At 47.6% G+C, this 25294-nt stretch overlaps 1 protein-coding gene across 2 annotated transcripts in view; it reads right to left on the bottom strand.

Annotated features, from left to right (window-relative positions):
- Positions 1-25294, bottom strand: part of PTPN21 (protein tyrosine phosphatase non-receptor type 21) — a 438348-nt gene that overhangs the window by 254595 nt on the left and 158459 nt on the right. For both annotated transcript variants that reach the window (XM_085626579.1, XM_085626580.1), the window contains exons 5-6: positions 858-925; positions 306-376 (exon numbers count right to left, since the gene is read on the bottom strand). In XM_085626579.1, the coding sequence (XP_085482705.1) occupies positions 306-376; positions 858-925 (139 nt within the window). The remainder of the gene's footprint in view (positions 1-305; positions 377-857; positions 926-25294) is intronic.

Raw genomic sequence — 25294 nt, 5'->3', positions numbered from 1 at the left:
ACATCAGAGCCTTCCTCTTCTCTTCTTCAATTCCACAAGAAGCCAAATACCTGGCTTTTCAATTAACCAACCTACCCTAGGTAGGGCTAGGCACACACACACCTGCTCAGCTTCAGGATACCCTCGTGAGTGATCGTGCGCCTTTTCCAAATATACATTACATCTTTCTGGAGGAAAAAGACTCTGATTTATTGCACCAACATTCAACAGGTTATCTATGTTGAAATCCTCTTTCAGCTTCTAAATACTCATAATATCATGTAAGTATCCGGCAGACTTTCAGCTTTTTGGCTTTTTATACTAACCTGAACTTTTGATGGAGCAGGGCCACCTTTTGAGTAGCTTCTTCCAGAACATTTTCATCCTGTATCCATCCCTAAAGAGGATAGATAATTTCATATGAGAAATCAATTTGGAGCTCTTCAACACCGTAGCTCTATGTGGACCAATATATAAAGTACATCTGTAGAGTTTGATCATTTAAAAAGTATGCCATTCTACAGGGCAGCCATGTAGTGTTTGAGATAAAATGCACACAAAGTATTCTAGGAGTTTTACTTTTCTGTACAGAGTAGATACAGTTGAATTTAGGTAGCCATATCAGTTTTAGCTGCCTTTTCTGAAAGGCAGATAGTCTACACAGAAATCTTCAGTACTCCAAGTGGTTGTGGCTTAGATAAGCCATTTGAGGAGGAAAAGAGACACTCGGAGAGGCCATCCTGCTCATATTTACCACCTCTTCTTTTCATTTCAGTGCCACTAGCTCTTTGAGACAATGTGAGATTTTCAGGCATGCATGGAGGACAAGCTAAACAAAGAAAAGATTTAATTTGAACGAAAGTAATGAAAATCCTTACCACAGGAAACAGGGCAAACCGTTGCAGGAAATCCTGCGATTCATACTGATCAAAGTCGCCAAACTCAGCTGGGGAAGAAAATGAATGTGTTACTTACATGGCTTCTATTAACTACATTTCTTCTGGTTTCAGAAAACAGATGACGCTAGTTTAGACATATACCTTCATGGCTGTGATCAAGCACAAGACAAACAATTGATTTTTATCACCACTGTCAGATTCTGATAATTAAAAACTAGGTTCTAAAAAAAAAAAAAAAAAAAAGTTATTGCTGCTGTCACTTCTTTCTTGCAAACCATTCCTTCCCACTGCACTTTCTGAATACACCCAACATCATAAGTCTTGGATTTGGTTCTCTCTCCAGGGTCATCCCCAAACCTTTTGCCTTCACCCTCCTGTTGTCTGAACCAGTTATGTTAGCTTTTAGGACTCTGTGCACTTTACCACTACTAACCAGAGCTAAAGTGCTTGTGCTCTCTCCTTTAAACATGATGGAATTGGCGTGCACACAATTGGCACATTAACTTTACTTGTAAGTCCCTAGTTAAGTGGCACTACATGTCCCCAAGGGCCTGTAATTTAAATGTTATTAGTGGGCCTACAGCACGGATTGTGCCACGCACTTAAGTAACCCTTTTAAACATGTATCAGACCAGACATTGCAGCCCGTGTGTGCCATTTTAAACTGCCAGTTAGACGTGGCAAAATAAACCTTTCCTTTTAATACATATAAGTCATCCCCAGGGTAGGCCCTAAACAGCCCATAGGGCAGGGTGCAATTTATTTTAAAACTTTGGACATGTATTTTTAAGTTTTACATATCCTGGGAGTGATAAATTCTCCAATTTGCTTTTTCACTATTGCAAGGCCTACCTCTCTCATAGGATAACATTTGGCTACCTTATTACTTTTATTAAGTGATAACTTTCAATTGAGAGTAAGTAGGGAAACAGAATTTGGTCTCTAAGGAATTGTAATTAAAACCCCCTTTACCAGTAAATTTGGATTTTAAGTCACAATTCTGAAAATGCCAGTTTAGAAAGTTGGCATTTTTTTGTCTCAACCATTTCGTGCCTGTATCGTGGGTCACATGACTAGACACAGCTCGAATTTGGTCTTTGTGCATTACTCTCCAGACAGTACACAAATGGGCTAATAGGTGTGTCAGAATGAAGGGGAGAATCTGTCACCTACCACACTTGCACAGGACAAAGGGTTTCACATTAGTCTTTTGTGGCCCCAAACAAGCTATGGCCAGGGCAGGGAAGAATGAAGGTAATTGCAGACACCTCTCTAATGGGAGGACTATAGACTTTTCTCCCACTTCAAAGTGGGCACAAGGTAGAAGCAGTGAACCCTCAGATCCAACTCTTCAGATCACTTCTGGACAGGAGGATTCAGAGGCTGCGCAGCTGTGAAGTCAGCCCTGATGACCTGCTTGCCGACCAAGGACTGCTTTTTCCCCAGGGCCTGATGTTGCTGCACCAGGACTCTTCTGCTGCTTAAGTTGCCCTGCCGCACCCAGCCTACCTGTGTGGAACCAGGACGCCAAGTGTCAGTTGGCTGGCCCATTTTCAAGTGACAGGGATAGAACAGGCTTCATCGCCATTGACGCAACTCTGTGCAATGCGATGCAGCCCGCCATCAACTCCAACCCAGCGTGATGCAGCTCATCGTCAACACTAATGCATCTCAGCTCAAGTCCTCACAAGTTCCAGCGGTTTCTTTGACGTCGGTCCAGCGTGACACATTTTCTCCCCAGCACTAATGCATCACAATGCAAGTCTCCACAAGCCTCAAAGATTCAGGACCTCGCATTGCAGCTCTTTTGTGACTGTCATCGGCTCCACCTCTGCACAACTCATCTCGTGACCTCACACCGCAGCTTCTCATCGACTGTTCCTCTACACCGGCCAGTGCAGGTCAACGTAAGGAGTTTGCATCTCAATGCATAGGCCACAAGGCAAACTGAACTCAGTCCTGTATCCAGCCCGTGCTCCATCGCCATCAACCTGAGCTTGTGACTTGCCACTAGTCAACCATGACAAGATAACCGTGGTTGGACTTTTCACTTCTTTGAGCTTCACTTCTACAAAACCTTTAAAATTTCATATCTCTGGTTCCAACAATAGGATTTTTGTGTTTTGGTACAAATAATTTATTAAAAATTACTCTATTGTTCTAACTTGCTGTGGGATTTTTTTGTGTTGTATTACCGTTTAAGTGCTGCATAAATACGTTACACATTACCTCTTAGTTAAGCCTGACTGCTTTTGAGTCAAGTTACCATCGGGTTGAGCACAGGTTAATTTGGGGTTTGCTTGTGGTTCACACTGACCAGAGGTTTGGTTTCTGCTTGAGTAGGGCTTCAACCCCCTCAACCAGTAACCTCATTTCCTACAAAAAGTAAATAAAAGCGTTGGCAAAGCAACGGGTTCCCCTTTAAAAGGCCTTTGCTTGTTGCTGATGCTGAACAGCATTAGGAACATTTCTTAAAAAGTCTAAACGGCTGGCCCAGAGTAATGACATATACGAGGACATGCATACCTATTCGTGGAGGCATGTATTCATCATCACGTTGCAGGAGACATTTTATTTTTACTTTTCATTTACCATTCCAAGATGGTGGACACCCATCTTTGCACAGTAAATAAAGTATGAAGTCCACAAAAGGGAGCAGACCAGTAGGAAATTGCACCTTCTGGTTCCTCTTATAAAAGAAAAAAAATATACAAGTAAAAAAATAAAAAGCCTGGGATGTGGAGAGTAGGGGAGTAATGGAGAGGGGAGAGTAGGTGAAACAACTCAACCTCACCAAGCAGTGGGTTGTAAGGTCACCAGGGAGGGGCGGTGGAGCAAAAGACAAACTTGCAGGGTGGAGCAACAGAGAGCACAGGTTGGTAAAAATAAGTAGGGGTCTCCTTGGAACAGGGTGGGGGGGGAAGGCAGCAAGACAACATATGCAATCCCATGGAGTGATGGAAGATAAATGAAAAGTAGTTGCCCTAATGTAAACTGTGAAAGAACACAATATATCCAATCAGAAACATTGGAAACAGGCACGCTTTAGGGGACAAAAAACACAAGAAGTGACAGGAAAGTCATCAAATAAGAAGCAAACAAATTAAATGGATAGGTAAGCCAAACAATCATGATCAATTGACTAACCAAACACCCATTCTACGTATTATCGTACACCATAGCATTTTCAACAAACAGCTGGCATTGTCTGTAAAGCAAACACTCCGTCCATCATCCCCTTTGGTTTTTCTTTGTTCGCCCTAAGTTGGCAGGGTATGCCCAGACGTGGGTCCCTTGCTCACTTTGGCACTGGATTCAAGCTAGCCTGGCTGATTAGCCAGAAACCGGTCCCAGGATGCGTGTTTCCGTTCCAGGGAAGACATGGCTTGGCAGTTCGGGCTGGACTGTTCCCATGAGGCACAGGGTCAGACTGATTTGCATATGGCCATGTCTGAATTGTGGTGGCGGAGTGAGCTAAAGAATGATGATGGATTAAACCCAGATCAGTTGACTGGGGGTGAGTGCTTGCAATGTTCAACACTCCGTCCATCATTCCCTTTGGTTTGGCATTGTCAGGAGGCAAGACATAAAAAGGTGGGGTTTGCACATTTACATTGAGGTGTGTAAAAGTATTTCTTGTATCATGTAGACCTGAAGTATATAACCTCTCAGGAGACAAGATTATTTCAGTCAAGCTTCTTTGGCGCATATTTACATAAAAATTGCTTTTGCAGATGCATAAAAATCAGCTTGCACGCACTTTAAAGTTCTGCCCTTCTACCTGCGGGAATTTCACTTAGCGAGATGTGGACTGATCCTTATGAAGAGTTAACCTAGCGAGGAAGCAACAGATAATTTTACAGATAAAAGATAATGATTCTGGATCACATATACGGTGTTGGATTACAGATGGAGTAGACTAGGTGTCTTTCTATTTGTTTCCAGAGTGCTGAAGGAACAGGTTTGTTAAATATGGTGCAAGCCTCTGGGTATGGTAGGTTTGATTTCAAGACTGAATGCAGTAGGCTGATTTCATGGTTTCTTTAGTAGGTCATGGTTACTAGACAGCGCATGCATAATATCGTTTACAATGAGCATAGACTGGCTTTGATCCAGCCCATTGCTGAACATTGGTAGGCTTTCAATGTCACTCATTTAACTGCTTCTTTTTCATGTTCCAGCTTCTCAACCTTATATGTGTCCCTCCCATGCAGCATTGCCTCTTTACTGTGTGTGCAGTTTGTCTGATGTCTGTGCTTTATGTTGGAGGACTACTTTTTTAGTGTAAGCACTCACAAAGAGAGCATGTTTCTTTACACAGTCTCCCTTGCGTATTCCTCCCCACCCCTCTCCAGGGACTTCTCCTTGTTGCATGCACCCTCCCACAGTCTCCAGTGTTGCTTTCCCATTATTGCTTCTGTGCCCCCTGCCCCCTCCCTTTCCCGGTGTTGTTTCAGCATCCCCATGCCCCTTGGTTGCTTCCAACCCCCTGTTGCTTCCACATGCAGTCCACTTTATTAAAAATAACAAAAACACGCTTTTGTCAAATCAGGCATGCGCTTATGGCAGTGATCGCACCGGGCACACGACTGGCGGAGTCCTCACCATTGGAGGATAGACTCCTTACAGACCATCTCAACAAAAGAGCCATTTCTCAGACATATCGGAAATTCATAAATAATCAGCCGGACCCCCTAATAGTCCTTAAATCAAAGTGGGAGACAGAAATAGGAGACCTCGACGAAGCGGAGTGGCAGGAGGGCCTTACGTCCCCCAGGGAGGTAGCGATACCATCAAAACTCAAACTGATACAGCTGAAAATACTGCATCTCACGTATTATACCCGAACTCTCCTATACAAACTCAAGCGGACAGACTCACCACTATGTCTTCGACAGTGCGGACAGGAGGGGAATCTTTTTCACACCCTATGGATGTGTCCCATAGTTGTCCAATACTGGAGGGCGGTAATGCGTACACTTTCTCAGGTAACAAAAAGCACGACTCTCCCAGAGCCCAGGAGATGTCTCCTTGACATATGGGAACCCACGGATCTTAACCGTGCGATGCAAACATGGGTCACAATAGGCATGAGGATGGCAAAATATAGCACAGAGATGGGGATCTAGACAGCCCCCCACCCTCCCCCAGTGGTGTAGAGACATGGATACCGTCATGATTGCTGAAAAGGCAGTATATGTACACAGAGGATGCCCCAAAAAATGGACTCAGATATGGGGGGGATGGAACAGGTACCGAGGGGGTATCTGCGAACCCCCTAAGGAGAACTCAGACTCAGAACTTAGTGACTGAGGAAATTGGGGGAATGACTGGGAAAGGGGTGGGTCATGTTGAGGTTCTTGATAGAGCACTGATTTGGAGGAATGAAGTAAGATATGCATATATTGATGTAATGCTGTACCAAGTGTTGAATGAAGCTACAGGTACTTGTGGAATGATCCTCACTGTAAGCAATGCCAAAGATTGTTATGTATGTTATGAGAAAACAAATAAAAAGAGTTTTAGAAAAACACGCTTTTGCACATTCTGGGCCAGTTGTATGACCCTATTTTGCATGTGCAAATGGGTTTGCGACCCGTTTGCACATGCAAAATGTCACAGGGCCATGTACAATTCCTAAATAGCGAGTTGCAATTTATATGCGACTGGCTATTAAGGAATTGCGAGTCGCTATTTGGAAGGGTCGCAAAACACTCGCAAATTACCACCCTCTTCAAGAGTGTGGTAATGCACTCGCAAAAGGGAAGGGGTCCCCACGGGACCCCTTCTCCTTTGCAAATGCAGGAGAAAATATTTTTTAGGTGCATGCAGTGGGTGGTCCCAGGGACCACTGCCTGCCCTTAAAAAATGAAAGGAAAACGTTTCATTTTTTTTTCCATATGCATCCCGTTTTCCTTTAAGGAAAACCGGCTGTATTTATAAAAAAAAAAACTGCTTTATTTAAAAGCAGTCCCAGACATGATGGTCTGCTGAGCCCAGCAGGCCGCTATCCCTGGGAGGGCCAGCCATTCCCAATGGGGTCGCAAATTGCAAGTGGCTCATTAACATTCATGAGCCTCGCATTTTGCTACCCCATTCGGAATCGCAATCAGTGTCTCTGACACATTGTAACTTGCGTCTCACAATTTGCGACTCGCAATCGAGCGCAAATTGCGAGGTGCAATTTACAAGGGTCGTACATCTGGCCCTTTGTTTATAGTTACAGAACAAACTCATATCAGCTACTAAAAACAAAAATGAGGCCCGTTCATTTTGAAATTAAGTACATTCATAGAGTGCGCCTACAAAATGACATGGATAACCTTGCAAAAGGTTTTTTGTTTTGTTTTAGTTTAATCATGCTACACAGCATCGAGGATGCTCCACAGGGTGGCTAAAGTCCGTTGACAAAGCCAATAGGTAAAAAAGGAGAGACCTATTGGCTTTGTTAATGCTTGTTTCTTTTCTGCACAACTTCTCCAAGTAGAGTAGATAATGAAATGGGCTTCCAGGGGTTGCAAGTGTAGGTCCCACAGCATGGAAGTCATGCCTTCAATTTCCCATAGTCCTTCGAGGAGGCAGGCAGCAGCATCTAGGATACATTTCTGTTGGGCCATAATGGAGTTAGAAAGAGCTGCAAGCACAGCACAGCCACTGTTCTATGGAGTGGAGAAGATCAGGGCCTCAAATATAATTTTGAAATCTGTGTCTGGTAGGTAAAGGTATATTTTCAGGAATAGTGATAAATGATAATGCACTGTTCAAGTCTTCTTGGAGACATGCACCTTGTAGAAGTGGCTGGCGATGGTTAAGCCAACAGAAATACCACAACTGAACAGTGGCAGTGTGAAGCTTTAGGGTTCCTATACTGAATCTAGGATAGCCGGTTAATGCTACCAAGGAGGAGGAATTTGCCTGATTGATCATTAAAAGGGAATCCCAAATTCATGTTTGCACAAGGGCAAGAGATTCATTAGGGTGAGTCATTTCACTGACTGAGGGGACTTTCAGATACAGTTTTGTATCATTGGTGTATTGGTACGGTGTTTTTTCTAACACTGCGATTGGCAAGGTGGCTGCTGTGCGTATTTATTTGAATAACAGATAAGAAAACAACCACCTGATGTCATCAAAACTAATATGCAACTTGAAAGGCGGCTAAACAGCACAAGCATAGCAAGGGTTACATTTTAGAGATCGGACACGACTCCCGCAGAATGCATGCCCCTTTCTGTACCCACATGTTCTCAGGTCAGTGTTTTACTCTCCTTCAACATCAAGACATAAAGAACTAGATGAAGGGTGGATTGACCTGGATAAGGAGTGGATTGTGGACTATCAGTAAAAGAGTCTCTACAGTGAATAACTGGCCTTCACTGGTACACCCTTCTTAATCCATACTCATGAGAAGAATACAAATCATGAATCTTTCAGGAAAAATGCATATTGGTTGCATATCGGGAAAGGTGTAATATCAGCTTAGAAAATGTATCTCAAAAGTGAAGCTGTATCTACAAGACCAAGCTAAACTAAAGGATAACTTTGACAGCAATACCTGCTTTTGTCTGACGAGCAGAAGCCTAAATATCATCATCCCCTACGACAGTAACTTCCTTTAATTAAATGCATGAGTGGACCATGCCAGGAAAATGGCAGGTGGCTCGGGTATCTGCATGGCAGTCAAAGCACAGCCATGTGGATGGCCCCATTTCACCATTTCGTGCTCCTTGCTCAACACAACCTTTCTTCCAGTATCACTGGTATGGAATGAATAACACAAATTGACTCCAGGACAACCTATCACTAAACACAAACATTTGGTCGTACCATTCTATTCATATTCTTTGCCATTCTCTCAGACTGTTCTGGATGCCAAACTAATATCCCCACGGTTTCTGGCTTACCTAATAAAAAAACTTTTCCATTATTCTCTACATAAGATAAATACGTCACTAGAGCTCTGCATGGCACAGAGCCACTGCAGGGCCACCTGGTGGGAATACCACCTTGCGGAGGGCATGCGCCCTGAAGATTCGCCTGAGATGGTCACACACAACAGTGAATGCATGACACTGCAGGGGAAATCCCACAAATCCTGATGGCCCTGTTCCTCTGCAAAATATTACCACCAGACTGCCCAGCAGGGCTGGGGTCCCAAGAATTAAATTTCCTACATTCAGACAACAGAAAGAGAAGGAATCTGGATCTCTGCGATATACTTTCTGATAGTGAGCGCATGTGTGGTGCCACTAAGGGAATCCCTGATGAAACCCTGTTATTTTGGTAATCACTCCACCCCTCACAGGAAAATGTATTAACGGATGAAACAAGTAGCTCAAATTCACCCAAGCCCAAAATGCATGCAATGTTCTTCTTAAATACAGCAGCTGAAGTGTGGCCGGGGCATCAGGCCAATGCAATCCAACAATTGCCAGGACTCTTGCCTGCTCATGGAACTATGGAGAGTGTGAGACAGCTAGTTGAGATCTGGAAAGGCTGAGAACATGAGAAGACTGGACATAGTGGATTCCTTTTACCCATTTGTTGACCCTGCATAAGATACCACTGGCATATATTTCCAGGAGGCATGACTGCCCATAAGGGACTAGTGCGGAATTTGCAAGCACACAAAAGGGGGAACCACACTTAAGTTCCCCTGGCATCCAAGTCTTTTTGTCAGAGCTTGGACATTTCTGTTCACCACCCCTCCACCTGAACATTAGTGTGCTGTCTGAACCATCTGATCCCGAATGCGTATTGACTCGCACAAGTGTCCACTGAACAAAGCTGAAGACCCATAATAACTGTGCAGAAATATCAGATTTAGCTGGGGAAGCAACAGGACAAGACTGAAAATGTTCTCCTCAGGAGAATATGCATCACATGGAACAGAGCTTGGCGGCCTGAAGCCACCCTAAGCTTCTCAAGAGGCACAGTTGTGAAGCAGTGACAACAATAAGTGGGGCTCAATCAAGGCCGTGGCCAACACATTGACCTCCTTCCCCTCCTGTTGCCCATTATGACGAAAAAGGGGATGACAAATCACATCTGTATGTGGACAGGTGGAATTGGCTCAATGGCATGTGGAGGTATGAGTGACAGCTCTAGCTTAGGGGCACACAGTGAGCATAATCTTACATGTGACTGTCTGGCAGTGAGCCCAATTTATGTATCAAAGCACGGACTACATTCTGTTGGCAAGGAATGTCAGGCGATTCCATTGCCAGCACCACAAATGAGGACAGTCTTGGTAATATTATCCCAGGATTTCCATTTTGTCAGGGGAGATATTATTTGGGCTTATTATTATGCTTACAAATGCTGGGGTGACAGGAGTAGCCTGCCACACCTGTGGTTCCATGAATCACTGGATATTCTTACAGGACATGTGCATTGGGTCAAATGGAATCTAATGGACTCCTTGAGCCACAGGGCAGCAGGAGATGGAGTCTTCTGCCAATCAGGATTTGGTGAGCCCTCATCACCTCATAAACATCTTTTTTTGTGCATTTTTATGTAGGACAAACTTGATCCAAGGCATCAGACAACTTAACATGAGCACCAGATTATAATACAAGAGCACCAGATTCTTCTTTTTTTTTTAAGCACGGGCAATTAGGTGATTTGCCCAAGATCACAGGATGTTGGTCCAAAACCCAAAGCTCATACCTCACTCACCAGATCCAATGTCAGCAGACCTGCACAGTAGGCCACATCTCCTTTTGCCGTTTCACTGGCCATATCCGTATCCATAAAAGGTTTTTGAATCAGTAAATGCACTGTAATATCTTTGTCGTATATGTAAAATTGGTGTTTCACTGTTGTATTGTTTTGTGGTCCGAAAAAGAAAAATATGTATATTGTTCATGAAAATAATCACATGAACTAGTTTTTTGATAAACGATACCGAATATTTAAAAATAAAAAATAAAATATTTATTCATTTTTTCAATCACTATGAGTGCCACGTGTGATTGTTTTGAATGAGATGGTGAATATTTATCAGTACTGGCAATGTTCTGTTGTATTATTCATAGTTTGGTCCAGCCTTACTGCTTGAGAGAAACCAGCAGAAAGGTTAGGCGTTCACACAAGATACTGAAATAGGGAAATTGCTGATGCCTCTCCCACCCTTGGATGTAGGCGAGTGCATGTGTTAGGTTGAAAGCCAATAAAGAGTTTCAAACCTAAACCTTCGGGATGCAGAAAAGGCCTTTGACAGAATGCACTGGTCATCTCTAACTCCTTTTGGAACACTTGGCTATACTCAATGGATATATTTAATTAGACTAGTCAATTGAACATTTTTTAAGGTGCCCGAAACCCAGTCTCCAGCATCGGACTGGCAAGCTCAACTTTCGAACAAATACATTTGTTGAAAGAAAACAGCCCCAAAATATTTAATATTATGTGATAAGCAATTTTAGGTTAATATGAATGTATAATTGGGCATTAGTATTTGCACCTCAAGAAACAAAAGGTTGCAATTTAAAACAAGGCTGTCGCCCCTCAGGAAGCTTTTTTGAGCCTAGCTACAAGGCTGTGGGGAACCAGCATGGGCTTAACTCATGGAGGATATGCAGGCAAAATTACTCCAAACTCTACCTTAAAGAAGTGAGATTTTGACTGGGAACTGACGCAAAGCTGGTAGACGCTCTGATGATAAGAATCTACAAACGTATTTTCTGACCACCGAACTCTGCTTCATCGGTCCAGGTGCCTTTGGAGCTGGGCCTCCTTAAATAATCCATGACTGTTGGAAATGGCCCTTTTTGCAGGGTTACCCCCAAACTTTTTGCTTCTTCCTCCTATTTTATCCTGACCTGTTTTTGTTGGTTTTAGGACTCTGGGCACTTTACAACTGCTGATCAGTGCTAAAGTGAATATGCTCTCTGTGTATATTGTGTTACGGATTGGGGTTTCCATGATTGGCATTTTTGATTTACTGGTAAGTCCCTAGTAAAGTGCACTGAGTGTGCCAGGGCCTGTAAATCACATTCTACTAGTGGGCCTGAGGCACTGATTGTGCCACCCATATGAATAGCCATGAAAAGGTATCTCAAACCTGCCACTGCAGGGTCTGCATGCAGTTTGTAACTGCCATGTCAACCTGGTAAGTACACCCACTTGCCAGGCCCTAATCATCCCTTTTCTTACACATAAGTCACTCCTAAGGTAGGCCCAAGGTAACCATGTGGGCAGGGTGCTGTGTATGTTAAAGGTAAGACTGTACTTGTGTGTGTGGCATGTCCTGGTAGTGAATTACAGTGCATTTCGTTTTTCACTATGGAAAGGCTATCTGTCTCATAGGAAAGAATGGGAGTTTTTCTTATAAAATCTTATGAATATAACTTCCCATTGGGACAAGATAGAAAGATGGAGTTTAGTATGCCTGAACTCAGAATATAAAAAAGCATCTTTTAGTAAAGATAGTTTTTATATTGTGGGTTTGAAAATACCACTTTCAGAGGGTGGGAGTTTTCTTGCTTAGCCATCCTGTGTGCCTCTGCTGGTTTGTGGATTGACTGTCTGGCTTTGGAGTGAGAGAGGCTGTGAATGTGCATTCTCTCAGACAGCCACCAGGGAGGGAAGGGTGGTTTGATGTGTCCCTACCTTTCTTGAATGAGTCAGGGCTGGGCTGAATAGTCCTGGATTGCATTCAGAGTAGTGGGAGGAGTTTTCACTAGCACCTGAATAGGCCTGGTCTGCATTTAGAGGGGGGAGAAGATTTCCCTTGCACCTGAATAGGCCCTGTCTGCCTTGGACAATGCGGTCTCTACCTCCTGTTGGGAAGCTGGGCCAGAGAGGACCAAACTGGTTTGGACTAAGCACAGATACTCTCTGCCAGAGAGAACAAAGGGATTTTGAGTTTAAATATTAGGGCCCAGACTCCAGAACTTTAGAACTCGCTGGAAACAAGGAACCTACCAAGAAGAGTAGCTGGAAATGCTGCTAGGACGAGTACTTCCCCTTTGCTATGTTGTTGCTTTGTTGGGTTGGCCTGCAGCTGCTGCTTCTGGCTTGGGCAGTGAAAGGACTGGACTGAACTTTCTTAACTTGCGCTGAGTATCTCCAAGGGCTTGAAGTAGAGCTTGCCTCCTGTTCTGAAGTCTTAGGGACTGCAAAGACTTCGTCGGAGGGCACAAAGTGACATGGGTTGGAGACGTTGACCCGTGATGAATATTTGACTACAGGGCAGTGTTCCCACTTTGGCCCCGAGTTTGGAGAATAAGTAATGCAACTCGGGTAAGGAAGACGAGTGTGGGTACTTACAAAGAACCAAGCAAGGCAAAACATTTTTTACTTACTGGTAAAAGTTTAATCTAGGAGATTCTTAAAAGCCTAAAGGGGTGAGGACCCTGAAGAAGACAAGAGACCTAAGGGACCAAAATGATTTGCTGAAACATGTCAGTAGGGCAGATGGGGTGTTGGAGATGTAACTCCTCCTACACACCCAACACATATTTTTAACCCTGTCAAGTAGAACCACGAATACATTAGCATATTGGTATTCACTTAGGCAGTTTTATTACTTTTCTTTCTGCATTTGGGATCCCTCATTTGGAGTACTGTCTCCTTTTTCTTCTTTTCTTTCTAAAAAAATCTGCTCTCCACCCTGAGTGTTGGTCTGCACCAGGGTGTCTGTAGCAGCCCAATGATGAAGCATGCCACTACATAGTGGGTGAGGGCAGTCTTCAGCAAGCCTGTTGGCTTGTCTCGAAGATTCTGATGTGTATTAGCATTTCACTCCTGTCTGTCTTTCTTCTCCCCTACGATGTACACCAATTCAAATACAATACATCTTTTTATGTGGATATTATTAGTTCTTTAGTAGTCTGTTTTATACAGCACTTTTTTTGTTCCTTCTCTTTTTGTGAAATTTAGTCTGAGTCAGGAGAGCTAGGGAAGGCTCATTCTTTGGTCCCTCACTTTGTGTGGCTATACTGCAAAGACTTCACCAACCTCTGGGTACCGCTTCAGGAACTGCTGTTTCAGTTGCCACAGAGAAGGGAGATGCAACCGACTCAGTCGCTGGCTCTGTGACCTGATGGCACCACAGAGGGCATCGTCTGCATCTCGCACCGCAACCCTGGTTTCACCGACGACGACTGATGCGACCGAGCCGCTGCTTGCACCGTGACCTGTGGGTACCGCACTCTTCACCGCCTTCCTTCACTTGGTCATCCTGGTCTCACCGACGACGTCGCTTCTCCTGACTTCAACACCCGTGACCGCATCGTGGCTGGGGACACCCTTCGTAAGTTTCACAACGAACCACCTCATTCCACACAGTCGTCTGGGCCGACTGACACCAGCTCCCGCTAACCGGGTCTGTCGCTTGAACCACACCCTGCACCGCTTCCATTCTGCAACATAACCGCGACTGTTACCACGAGCGACTCCACCAACGTGCCAGCCGCAATGAGAAAGGTACTATTCACGAGTCTGTCCACGCTTTCGCTGGCCCATACCTACAAGGTCGGCTGGAACTGTTAGACTCTGTTGTTTTCAGCATCGCGGTAGCCCTTGATATCGTGCAAAGTATATACTTTTAAGTACTGCATGTTGGATTCTTATCGTTTTGGTCCTGTTTTGGATACATAAAAAAATTGTATATTTTTCTAAACTGGTGTGGTGTCCTTTTGTAGTGTTTTCACTGTATCACTGTTGGTTATGTGCAAATACTTTACACACTGCCTCTCAGATAAGCCTGACTGCTTGTGCCAAGCTACCAAGTGGGGGGTGGGGGGGGAGCAGGGGTTATTTTAGGAGTGTAACTCCCTAATCCTGAGTAGAAGGAAGGGTCCCTACATGGACAAAGGTGCAAACCATTGCCAACTAGAGACCCCCATTTCTAACAATGGCAAAGAAACCTGCATATGTTAAGTTTTTTTTTTTTAAAACCTTTATTAGTCACCAGCAAATAGTACACAGCTGTTCGCCTACATCCTGTGTGACCAGGCCGGCAGCGTCAAAATACAGTGTCATAATCAAAGAAGCAGTAGCAGGCAAGTATCCACCAATGAACATATCACACCGCCTACAACCCAGAAGGGCCGGCTTCAGAGTAATGTGACAAAAGCTGTTGAAGTACACATCAGCGGGCAGTCAATCAACAGTATATATTCAAACAGAGAATCATTGAGGTTTCTTTTTGTCGTATATAACCAACCAACAAGATAAAACACAATAATAAGTGTTCCCTCCTAGGATATAACCACCATAGGCGTGAAGGACCTCGCGGTGCAGAGCGGTAACACATTGAAACGCACCGTAGAGTGCAGCTAACATCCGGTTTAGTGTCGCCCTGCACTATGTTGACCGAGCCAATGACCTAGGAGGGTATTGTTATGACCCAACCAGGGAAGCGCCCTGGTGGTGCTTCCTGTAATGCCATGTAGCGTGTGCTCTCAAACAGTAAGGGCTCCTCCACCCAAGGCCCGGGGGGGGGGGGGGGGGGGGGGGGGGGAGTGGCAACCCATCCCTACCCCCGCCCCCCACTGAGGCGTGTGGTGTCATCCGAAGGCATGTAACAGACCTGGACATCCCGGGAGCGCACTGAAGGCCACGCGCGGGGAGGAAAAGGGCAAGGGAAGCGAGGAGGGATCAGTCAGTCGCGGCTGCCGCTGGGGCAGGCACGGGGCTGGACCGGCCGGACGCGCAGACCCCTTCTGTATCTCTGTTTACGTCCCCTACTGGCTCGTCCTGGTGGCGAGCCCGGAGGAGATCGGCCGTGAGGGGCCCCCAAAGGTCCCTGGGGCGTGACTTGTGAGGCAAGAGGTCAGCATAATTGTGCAATTGTTCCTGCCAGGTCGACATCGTATCAAGCCAGCTCTTAAATTTGGGCGCTCGCCCTCGCCCCCACCGGCACGCTACTTGACGCTTAGCCAACAGGAGTCCCAGAGCAAGAAACTTCCGATGCGACTTCACCGCGGGGTTGGAATGGCCCAGCAGGGCAATCTTCGGACAAGGTGCCATACTGACCCCGATCATTTCAGAAAGGGCCTCGAAAACTTCCGCCCAATACATGGTCACGGCCAGGCACGTCCATGCCAGGTGCATGAAGTCCGCACCCGCACTCCTGCACCTCAGACAGCGGTCGTCATCCCGGAGTCCGATTCGGTGCAGTTTGGAGGGGGTGAAGTAGAGGCGATGCAAAAATTTAAAATGCACTAGTCGGAGGCGGGCATTACCCGACACTTCGCAGGTATGCGAACAGCTTTCCTCCCACTGATCGTCCGACAACGGAGCTCCCAGGTCACCACTCCAGTCCGTCCGTGCCCTAAGTGAGGGGGGGGGGATGGAGCAGCCTGCACATGCCTGTATAGCATGGAGACCACATGTGTCGGGGCGACCTTCTGGAGCAGGGCATGCAAAGGCGCCCAGGTGTACGGCTCATCCGGGAAGTTGGGCGTAATCGCCTTGACATTCTGCCGGAGCCGAGTGTAAAGAAACGTGTCCATTGCCGAAGGGGTACTCTCGCCAAAGAAGTGTGCAGCAGTGCGAAAGCTCCCCTGATGATATAGGTCACCCCACGTGTGTATCGCTAGCCGCGTGGGCAGCTTACGTCCAATCTCCTCGCGAGTGACGCTCAATCTGCGGACATGTGCCAGGGTCATACGAGGAGAATATAGAAATTCAACTTCCATATGGGCCGCCATGCGTTTCCAGGCCCGGAATGTGCAGTCAACCGTGGTGGGGTCCCGGTCTCCCATACGGACAGCTGCGTACAGATATCCGGAAGGTTTCTCAGGCCTCATGAACCCATCCTCCACCGCCAGGTGCGCCATGAAGGGAGGGGGATGGAGCCAGTAGACCGCGAAGTGGCCCTGAGCGCAGTCGTAGTAGCGCCGAAAATTAGGGACATCAAACCCTCCCTGGTGATAGGGCAACATAAGTGTACGTAGCCCGATTCTGGCCTGTTTACCGCCCCAGACAAGCCGAGACAACTGGGAGTTGAGGGCCCCGAAGAAATATGCCCCCGGACTGTATGGTATATTAGTAAAAAGATATAGCAACTTGGGAAGGATCACCATCTTAATGAGGTATATACGGCCTGCCATGGACAGTGGGAGATGGATCCACTGAGTGATTTTGTCCGTAAGTTTGTCAATACCAGTCCCGTAATTTGCTCTGATAAGGGCTTCTCGGTTTCTAGTCACTCTAACGCCCAGGTATGTAACCTCCTCCTCCTATATATAATGCAATAAGTAGTTGGCGCTCTGGGTAAATGAGAGATCGGTGGTTATGATGCTGCCTGAGTTTTGCCGCCAAGGGTTCCATGGCAATCGCGAAGAGAACTGGGGAAAGAGGGCAGCCCTGCCGGGTGCCTCTGTGTATCACAAAAGGAGTAGACCGGACACCATTGAGCAGGACCGTAGCCTGCGGCTGGCGATACAGCAGCCGTATCCAGTCCAGGAAGTTGAAGGGAATGCCCATCCGCTCCACTAGAGCCAGGAGGTAATCCCATTCCAGGGAGTCAAACGCCTTGGTGGCATCGAGGAATACCGCGGCTGCCTCACTTCCAGGATCGATATCTTGTATCACCGCCTGCAGAGTGTGCAGATTATGAGAGGTCGCGCGATTCGGATCAAACCCTGCCTGATCGGGAAGCACGAGGCGCTCCATCAGAAGGTTAAGACGTGTGGCTAGTACTTTGGCCAATATTTTAACGTCCGTATTTAACAAGGAGAGGGGCCTGTACGAGTCGCAATGTTCTGGGGGCTTACCCGGTTTCAGCAGGGATGTAATGAGAGCCTCACGCATTGTAACTGGCAAGATACCTGATTCTAGAGCGGAGTAGTACACTTGCTTCAGTATCGGAGCTAGTATATGAATAAAGGCTTTATAAAAGTCAATCGGTAAGCCGTCCGATCCCGGCGATTTGCCCGACTTCATGGACATTATTGCGTCTTTTATTTCGTCAGTTTCAAGTTCGTGATGGAGAAACTTCTGCTGGGAGGGGCCCAACCAGGCTATTGCAGTGTCGTCAAGGTATTTGTCCAGTGTAATCGGTATAGTTCTGTGGGAGGTGTACAGTTTGGTGTAGTGGGCCGTGAGGACTCGGAGCTGGGCCCCGGGGTCCCGCTGCGGGACGCCGCCCTCGTCCAGCAAGGAGGTCACATAGTTTCGGTACCTGGGGGGCTGGATCGTGGAGGCCAATGCCCTACCAGGTCTGTCCCCCTCGCCATATACACGCGCAACAAAAGGCTTCCCCAGGAATTTGCACTCCCTAGCTGCAGCCTCGGTATATTCATTCAGTTTTTCCCTAAGCCGCGCCGCGACGTCGTTACTCCGCGCATTTCCTGCCATCTCGCGCTCTAACTGCCGTAGTTCGTCCTCCCTCCTTCCCACCTCTCCACGCAAGGCCCTGAGGACTCGCCCCCCCCCCCCCTCGCCCCCCCCCCCCCCCTTAGCTATGCACCATCCTCTCAGGGTAACTTTGAATGCTTCCCACACAGTCGCGAAACTAGATACTGAATCAATGTTGCGCTCAAAAAAGTCCGTAATGTCTTGCTCCAATTCAGCCTTAAATACTGCATCCGTGAGGTGCGCAGGGTTGAGTCGCCAGCTCAAGTATGGGGACATATCAAGGGGTATGCGCAATGAGAGCAAAACTGGTGAGTGGTCTGAGAACGTGCGGGCTAGGTGAAGCGCCCCCACCAACCATGGGGAGAGGCCCGTTGACAGAAACACATAGTCGATGCGTGCCCAAGTGGAGTGTATCGCTGAGTGGTGAGTGCCCTGCCGGAGTGTGGGGTGGGAGTGCCTCCATGCATCTACCAGGTGATGTTCTTCTACAATGCTTAACAGCGCACGTTGGGTGTGTGTGTAGTGCGACGCCTGTGGGTGTGACCTGTCCATCCCGGGCTGAAGCGCAGTGTTGAAGTCTCCTCCCAGTATGACATGCGAGATACCCAGGGTGTGTATTTTGCCCCACAGTGTAAGAAGCGCTGACGGGTCATCATTGTTGGGGCCGTAATAGCAAGCAAACAGTATTGTATGTGAGCGTAGTTTCCCCCAGATCATGCAGTATCTGCCACCAGAGTCCACATCAGTCCCTGCAGGGACAAATCCCATCTCCCGCCTCACCAGTATGGTCACCCCTCTGGCATAGTTTGAATAAGAGGAGAACACTTTACAGGCTGCCCAGCATGAAGGGAAAGCGGGGTCCCCACCGGGCATCAAATACGTCTCCTGGAGCATAGCAATAGACACTCCGTGCCGCGCCAGGTAGCCCAGGACCTGCCGCTTCTTACGTGGATTATTCAACCCACGAACATTCCAGGAGACCAATTGAAATTGCAAGGTTGGTCGTGCGTCTGCTACGTCACCCATTCTCCCAGATAAAGAAATATGTAGCACGTATACATGGCATGCAGGGTCATATGGCATTCATTATCAGAACTCGGAACCCCCCCCCCCCCAAAAAACTACCCCTTCCTCCCTGACCCATGCGCCTGCACCTAGCGAGGCAATGAGCACAGAGGTCAGTTGGGACCTATACCCACCCACACCGGCAACCCCAACTGGCCGGGGACACAAGACTGCCCATCCCCACCCCATCCCATTTCCCTGCCAACCCTACTAACAAAAAGAAGGAAACAATCACCCCTACCCTGCTAAGGGGGGGGGGGGGGGGGGGGGGAGTAGTGGGGCTCGCCCATCGGGGGGACAGCATCTAGGGGCGCCCGACCTGCCTACCACCTCCCTACTTTCACCCACAAGAATCCAGGAACATTCCTGTACTCCCAGTGCGGGACGGAGGTGGGCGACCGAGCACACAGTGTAACATTGACCAGTTCAAGCATAAACAATAAAATAAGAGTACCTCACCGGGGGGAGTGCGCCGTGCCCGGACCGGGCAAGCGCGGCAGTAGCGTCAGCGTGAGATCAGGGTGCCACCCCGCCGTTTTCAGTCCTGCTGCAACATAGGTGAGGCCGATCCGGAGCGTCGCGGGCCAGCGCCAGTGCCTGGCAGGTCTCTTTTGTGTTGCTTGAGGAAGTCTTCAGCTTGTTGCGGATGTTGACAGAAAATTTGTTTACCTTGGTGTGAAATTTTCAGTTTCGCAGGGTAGAGCATGGAGTATGCAATCTCTTGGGCTTGTAGTTTCTTCTTAACCCCTGCGAATTTCCGTCGGGCCTCCTGCACAGTAGCAGTGAAGTCGGGGAAGAAGGACAATGTCGTGTTGCAGTATCCCACTGTACCCATCTCACGTGCCCGCCGCAGGACAGTGTCTCGGTCCCTATAGTTAAGGAACCGCGCGATGATGGGTCGCGGCTGGGCTCCAGGGGGAGGGCGAGCAGCCAGAGATCTGTGCGCCCTCTCCACAATGAGGTGTGAGGAAAAGGAGTCCCTTCCAAATAGCTCGGCCACCAGGTTCTCGATGAAGACCTCCATTTTGCCAGTGTTGGTGGACTCCGCCATGCCAAGGATACGGACGTTGTTGAGACGGGACCTCGCTTCTAGGTCCTCGTTCTTATCCGCAATGATTTTGAGGAGCCTGTCCATCTGGGTCACTTGCCTGGCAGAAGAAGTGGCGCCGTCCTCCAGCGTCGAGATCCTGTCTTCAGTTTCCTTGATTCGAGCCTCCTGCTGCTCCAGCTTAGCAACCACGTTATCCAGTCTGGTATTGATGGTATCGATCTTGGCGTCTATTGTGGACAGGCTTTGTTGCATGTCCAAGAGCAGGGATGTCCATTCATCACTTGGCGGTCTGGCGGCGGGGGGACCCTCCCCAGGCCTTGTGGAGGTCGTTGGGTTTTTTTTGGATTCGAAGGGCAGTCTGGACTGCCGAGCGTCACTGCGACCCATGGTCAGGCCAGAAAAATAATCTCCGCACAAACTACACAGCAGACAGCAGGGGCCAAGCAGTCCAGAAGTCCACAGTGGAGCCCCCAACCAGCCGCGCCGCAAAGACCCCACACGCGGTGATGCACAGCACCAGACAGCAGTGCGGAGAGCGGTTCGCCAGTTAGCACAGGCCCCGGGAGGGGGGGCCGAGCCGGGTCAGTCCACAGCCGCGTGGGAACGGCCAAGCCGATGCGGAGTCTGAATGTGCTCTCAACGGCACGGGAGCTGTGTGCCGCCAGCGAAAGGAGAAACTGATGATGAGGCCGTCCTCGCACCAGGCCGCCCAGTGTCTCTGTAAGCGCATTAGGGACTGCAGCGTCCAAGTCAGATATAGGGGTCGATCGTGCCCGGCCGCCCAGACAGGGAGGGGGGGGGGGGGGGCGAGGCCCCATCCAGTCAGCGCACACGCGGTCCAGCCACCACCCGTCGCCTCAGAAGTCCAGGCGGGCAGCCCCTCCAGGCAGGGTCAGGGAGCCCCAGCAGATCCGGGTGAAGGGCCGCGCGATCCCCGGCGAGTAGGCCTGTAGGCCCCAAATTCCCAGTAGTGCGGTGAAAGGGCCCCCCCACCCCGCCCCAGCAGAGCGGAAAGGGCCTACGCCCCACACCCTCGGAGGACAGGGCCGTTAGCGGTGACAAGGATCAGTATTAGGAGAGGGCGGGTTCCAAATCCCGGCGCAGCCGGCAGCTCCACGGCCCCAGATCCGGGCCTCAGCCACTCCCAACGAGGACTGGTCAAGTAAGGATTCCCATGGTAGTTTCTGCCACTGGGGGGAGTCAGCGTCGGTCTCACCGCCAATATTGCCGCCACCGAGGTGTCCGCTGTATGTTCCCCGGTGCTTCAGCCTTCATTCGCGGGTCTGCGGGTCCGCCCGCCGCGCAGGCCCCGGAGCACCGGGCTCTCCTAGAGGGCTCGCGCTGCCGGCGCGCGGGGCCCGGACGAGTTTGCTTCCTCGCTAGGGGGGACCGCGGCTGTTATCTCGGTCCCCCGGTGGGCTACACAGGCGCCGATTGCACCGGAACGCTAGGCAGGGTCTCAGGGGCACAGTTGTGTAGGTTAGGCACTGGATAATCCGGTCAGGATATTGGAAAGGATGATGAAGGTGCTCGGCCAGGCGGGAGCCTCACTACTGTGCGGCCATCTTGGTTTGGCGCCCTCTAGCGCCCCCCTGCATATGTTAAGTTGTGCCACAAGTATAGAGCAGCATGTCCTAACTCACTCGAAGGAGTATTATGGAACGAGTTAAAGAAAGGTAGAGACAAAACTGCCCATGCAAGATATCTGGAGGCTTGCTTGGACGATTTGCATATCCGAGAGGCATGGTCACTAGGAATTAGCCAAACTGAATGTGAAAAAATGGAGAAAATATCAACACCCGGATCGTCAGTAGACTTTTTGACAAGGAAACATTGGCTCTCTGGTCCAAAGTCTGAATAATGATGGGGCCTTACAAATCTTCAAGAAGGCAAGATTATCTGGAACTGAATTACTGCAGATCAAGAGTCGTCTACTGGCTTTCCAACAGGGGGCCTTACGAATACTGTACTGCTACCCGAAGTGGCAAAGTCAACCACCTGATGCCCTGTGAAGGTTATGCCAGAAAGTGGAGGAAACAGTGGTTCATGTAAAATGCTTGTGCCCGCATTACTAGAAGCACGCAGGCGATTATTTCAGACAGAGATTAACAACATGCAAATTCGTACACATAGACAGACTATCATTGCGGTTCTGAAACCTGCAAAATACTGCATTGAATATTAAACTAGTAAGATTTATGTCCACTTATGTCTATGCTTAAGTCCCAAGAGATGATTAGTTTCGGAGCGCCATGTTTCTGGTAATGTGCTTTTAATTGTTTTATACAATATAATGAAGCAACAAGATTTGTTTTTAATTTTCATATGCAGATCTTTTCTCCATTTTAGGCCTCGTTAGTTAAAACACTCCGCGCCTGAAATGGTCACTGCATGAGAACAGATCGTTATGAATAGGCCTGCTTGCAAGTTGATGCGCAGCACGCTTGCACTTTATTCATGACAGACTCTCTTAAAGAACTTATTGCATGGCTATTTTCATGGACATATTGCAGAATGTGTGACATTTTATGACTAGAGTAAGCATTTGCTATGGGATTTGTTTTAATGAACACTACAACTTCGTTAAAATTCCCTTATGAAAGCTATTGAATCGTTTTTTATTATAATGATTCTTTATAACAAACCCTGGTTGTGTTTTTAGCGAATTTTTGCAAAGAATGTATTAATCATGGAAAACAATTACTTACAATAGTATTTGCACCTCATACTCCCCAAAAAAGCAGTAAGTGGGTGTGACATCAGTCATGCCTTGTAGGAAGCTGGCTCTTTATATGGTATATCATAAAGAGGTATACTGTGCAAAGAATCCAGGCATCCCTTATAAGTGGAAAGGGGCTTGCTCTGACAATCCCAAGATACTTTTAGGGGGTAGTGTGGTCGAGCAGCCTTACACTTATCAGAAAGAAGTGTTAGACATCTGCAGTATACACACAGTCAGTAACTGATACACTCGACTCAATAAGGAGATCCACAACAATTTATAAAAGGAATATGCTACTTACCAGTATGCATCTGTTCTTGGCATGTAGAGCTGCAGATCTATACACTGTGCATAGATCGCCATCTGGTGTTGGGCCCGGATGTTTGCAGTTTGTTTTCCTTCTTGGACAATGTTTGGAAGTCACGAGTTCGGTGACTCCTCCTTCGGTCCGTACTGCACATGGGCTTCGGCTCCATCCTCAGATTGTTTTTCGCCAGCAGGGAAAAGATGGAGCGTAGTGATAATAGTAAAGAAACCCATGTGTGTTGTATCTAAATAAGATAGACTGGAACGGATACAGGTAGCCGGGGAGGCGGGTGGGTGTGTATAGATCTGCAGCTCTACATGTCAAGAACAGATGCATACTGGTAAGTAGCATATTCCGTTCGAGGCATATGAGCTGCAGATTATACACTGTGCATAGATTATATAGCAGTACCCAACCCTAGCGGCGACCACCGGTATCCGTTGCAGAGGTTTGAAACAGTGTCTTTAGTACAGCCTGGCCCACACTAGCTTGTTGTTTGGAGTGCACGTCTACACAGTAATGTTTTGTGAAGGTGTGCGGTGTTGACCATGTGGCTGCTTTGCAGATGTCATCTAAGGGTATGTTCCCTAGAAAAGCCATAGAAGCCCCTATCTTTCTTGTAGAGAGGGCTCTAGGTGGAACAGATAATGTTCTTTTTGCTTTGTGATAGCAAATTTGTATGCACTTTACAATCCACCTAGCTATCCCTGATTTTGAGATGGGGTTGCCTTTATGCGGTGGAGAGAACGAGACAAACAACTGTTTAGTCTTTCTGAAAGATTGCGTTCTTTGTATGTAGTAAAGTAAAGCCCTTTTAACATCAAGTGTATGTAGAGCCCTTTCCGCAACAGATTGAGGTTGCGAGAAAAAAAACGGTAATTCCACCGATTGATTGAGATGGAAGGGGGAAATGACCTTGGGCAGAAATTTTGGATTTGTGCGAAGTATTACCTTGCTGTGATGTATCTGTAGAAAGGGTTCTTGTATAGTGAACGTTTGTATTTCACTAACCCTTCTAAGGGAAGTGATAGCCATGAGAAAAGCTGTTTTCCAAGTAAGGAACTGCAGCTCACATTTATGCATTGGTTCGAAAGGCGGACCCATCAGCCTTGTAAGAACTACGTTTAGATTTCACACAGGTGAAATTACTCTTTTAAGGCCTTCCATGAAAGCTTTAATAGCAGGCACTCTAAAAAGTGATAAATGCTGTCTGTTTTGCAGGTAAGCAGCAATTGCTGCTAGGTGTAAACGGATGGATGAGTATGCCAGGTTACACCTCTGTAGATGGAGCAGGTAGCATATGATGTGCTGTATGGATACATCTAAAGGGTTGATTGTATTGTTACGGCAGTAAACAACAAATCTCTTCCACTTAGCGACATAGCATGCTCGAGTGGTAGGACGTCTGGCTTCCCTGATAATGTTCATGCAATCAGGGGGAAGGTTAAGGTATCCAAATTCTAAGATTTCAGGAGCCAGATCGCAAGGTTGAGCTGAGCTGGGTCCGGGTGCCTGATTTCTCCATGGTTCTGGGTTAGGAGGCATGGGGATAGGTGCAGTTTTTGATGTGGTACCACTGAGAGCTGTAGTAGCGTGGTGTACCATGGCTGCCTGGCCCATGTTGGAGCTACCAGAATGAGTGTGAGGGAGTGCTGTTGTAGCTTCCTTACCACTAATGGAATTAGCGGGAGAGGTGGAAAGGCGTATGCAAATTTGCCTGACCAGTTCATCCATATCGCATTGCCTTTGGACAATAGGTGTGGGTGTCTGGCGGCGAAGCTTGGGCATTTTGTGTTTTCGTGGGTGGCGAAGAGGTCTATCCGAGGATGCCCCCACTTGTGAAAGAATGGGTGAAGAACTTGTGGATGCAGTTCCCATTCGTGCATTTGCTGCGTTTGTCTGCTGAGCAGATCTGCCATGAGGTTTTGTATCCCTGGGACGTGTTGTGCCAGGAGAAA

The sequence above is a fragment of the Triturus cristatus genome, chromosome 9 (genome assembly GCF_964204655.1).
Source record: "Triturus cristatus chromosome 9, aTriCri1.1, whole genome shotgun sequence".
In the NCBI taxonomy this organism is placed as follows: domain Eukaryota; kingdom Metazoa; phylum Chordata; class Amphibia; order Caudata; family Salamandridae; genus Triturus; species Triturus cristatus.
The sequence above is the reverse complement of the archived record's forward strand: the minus strand, read 5'-3'. Positions and strand labels throughout refer to the sequence as shown.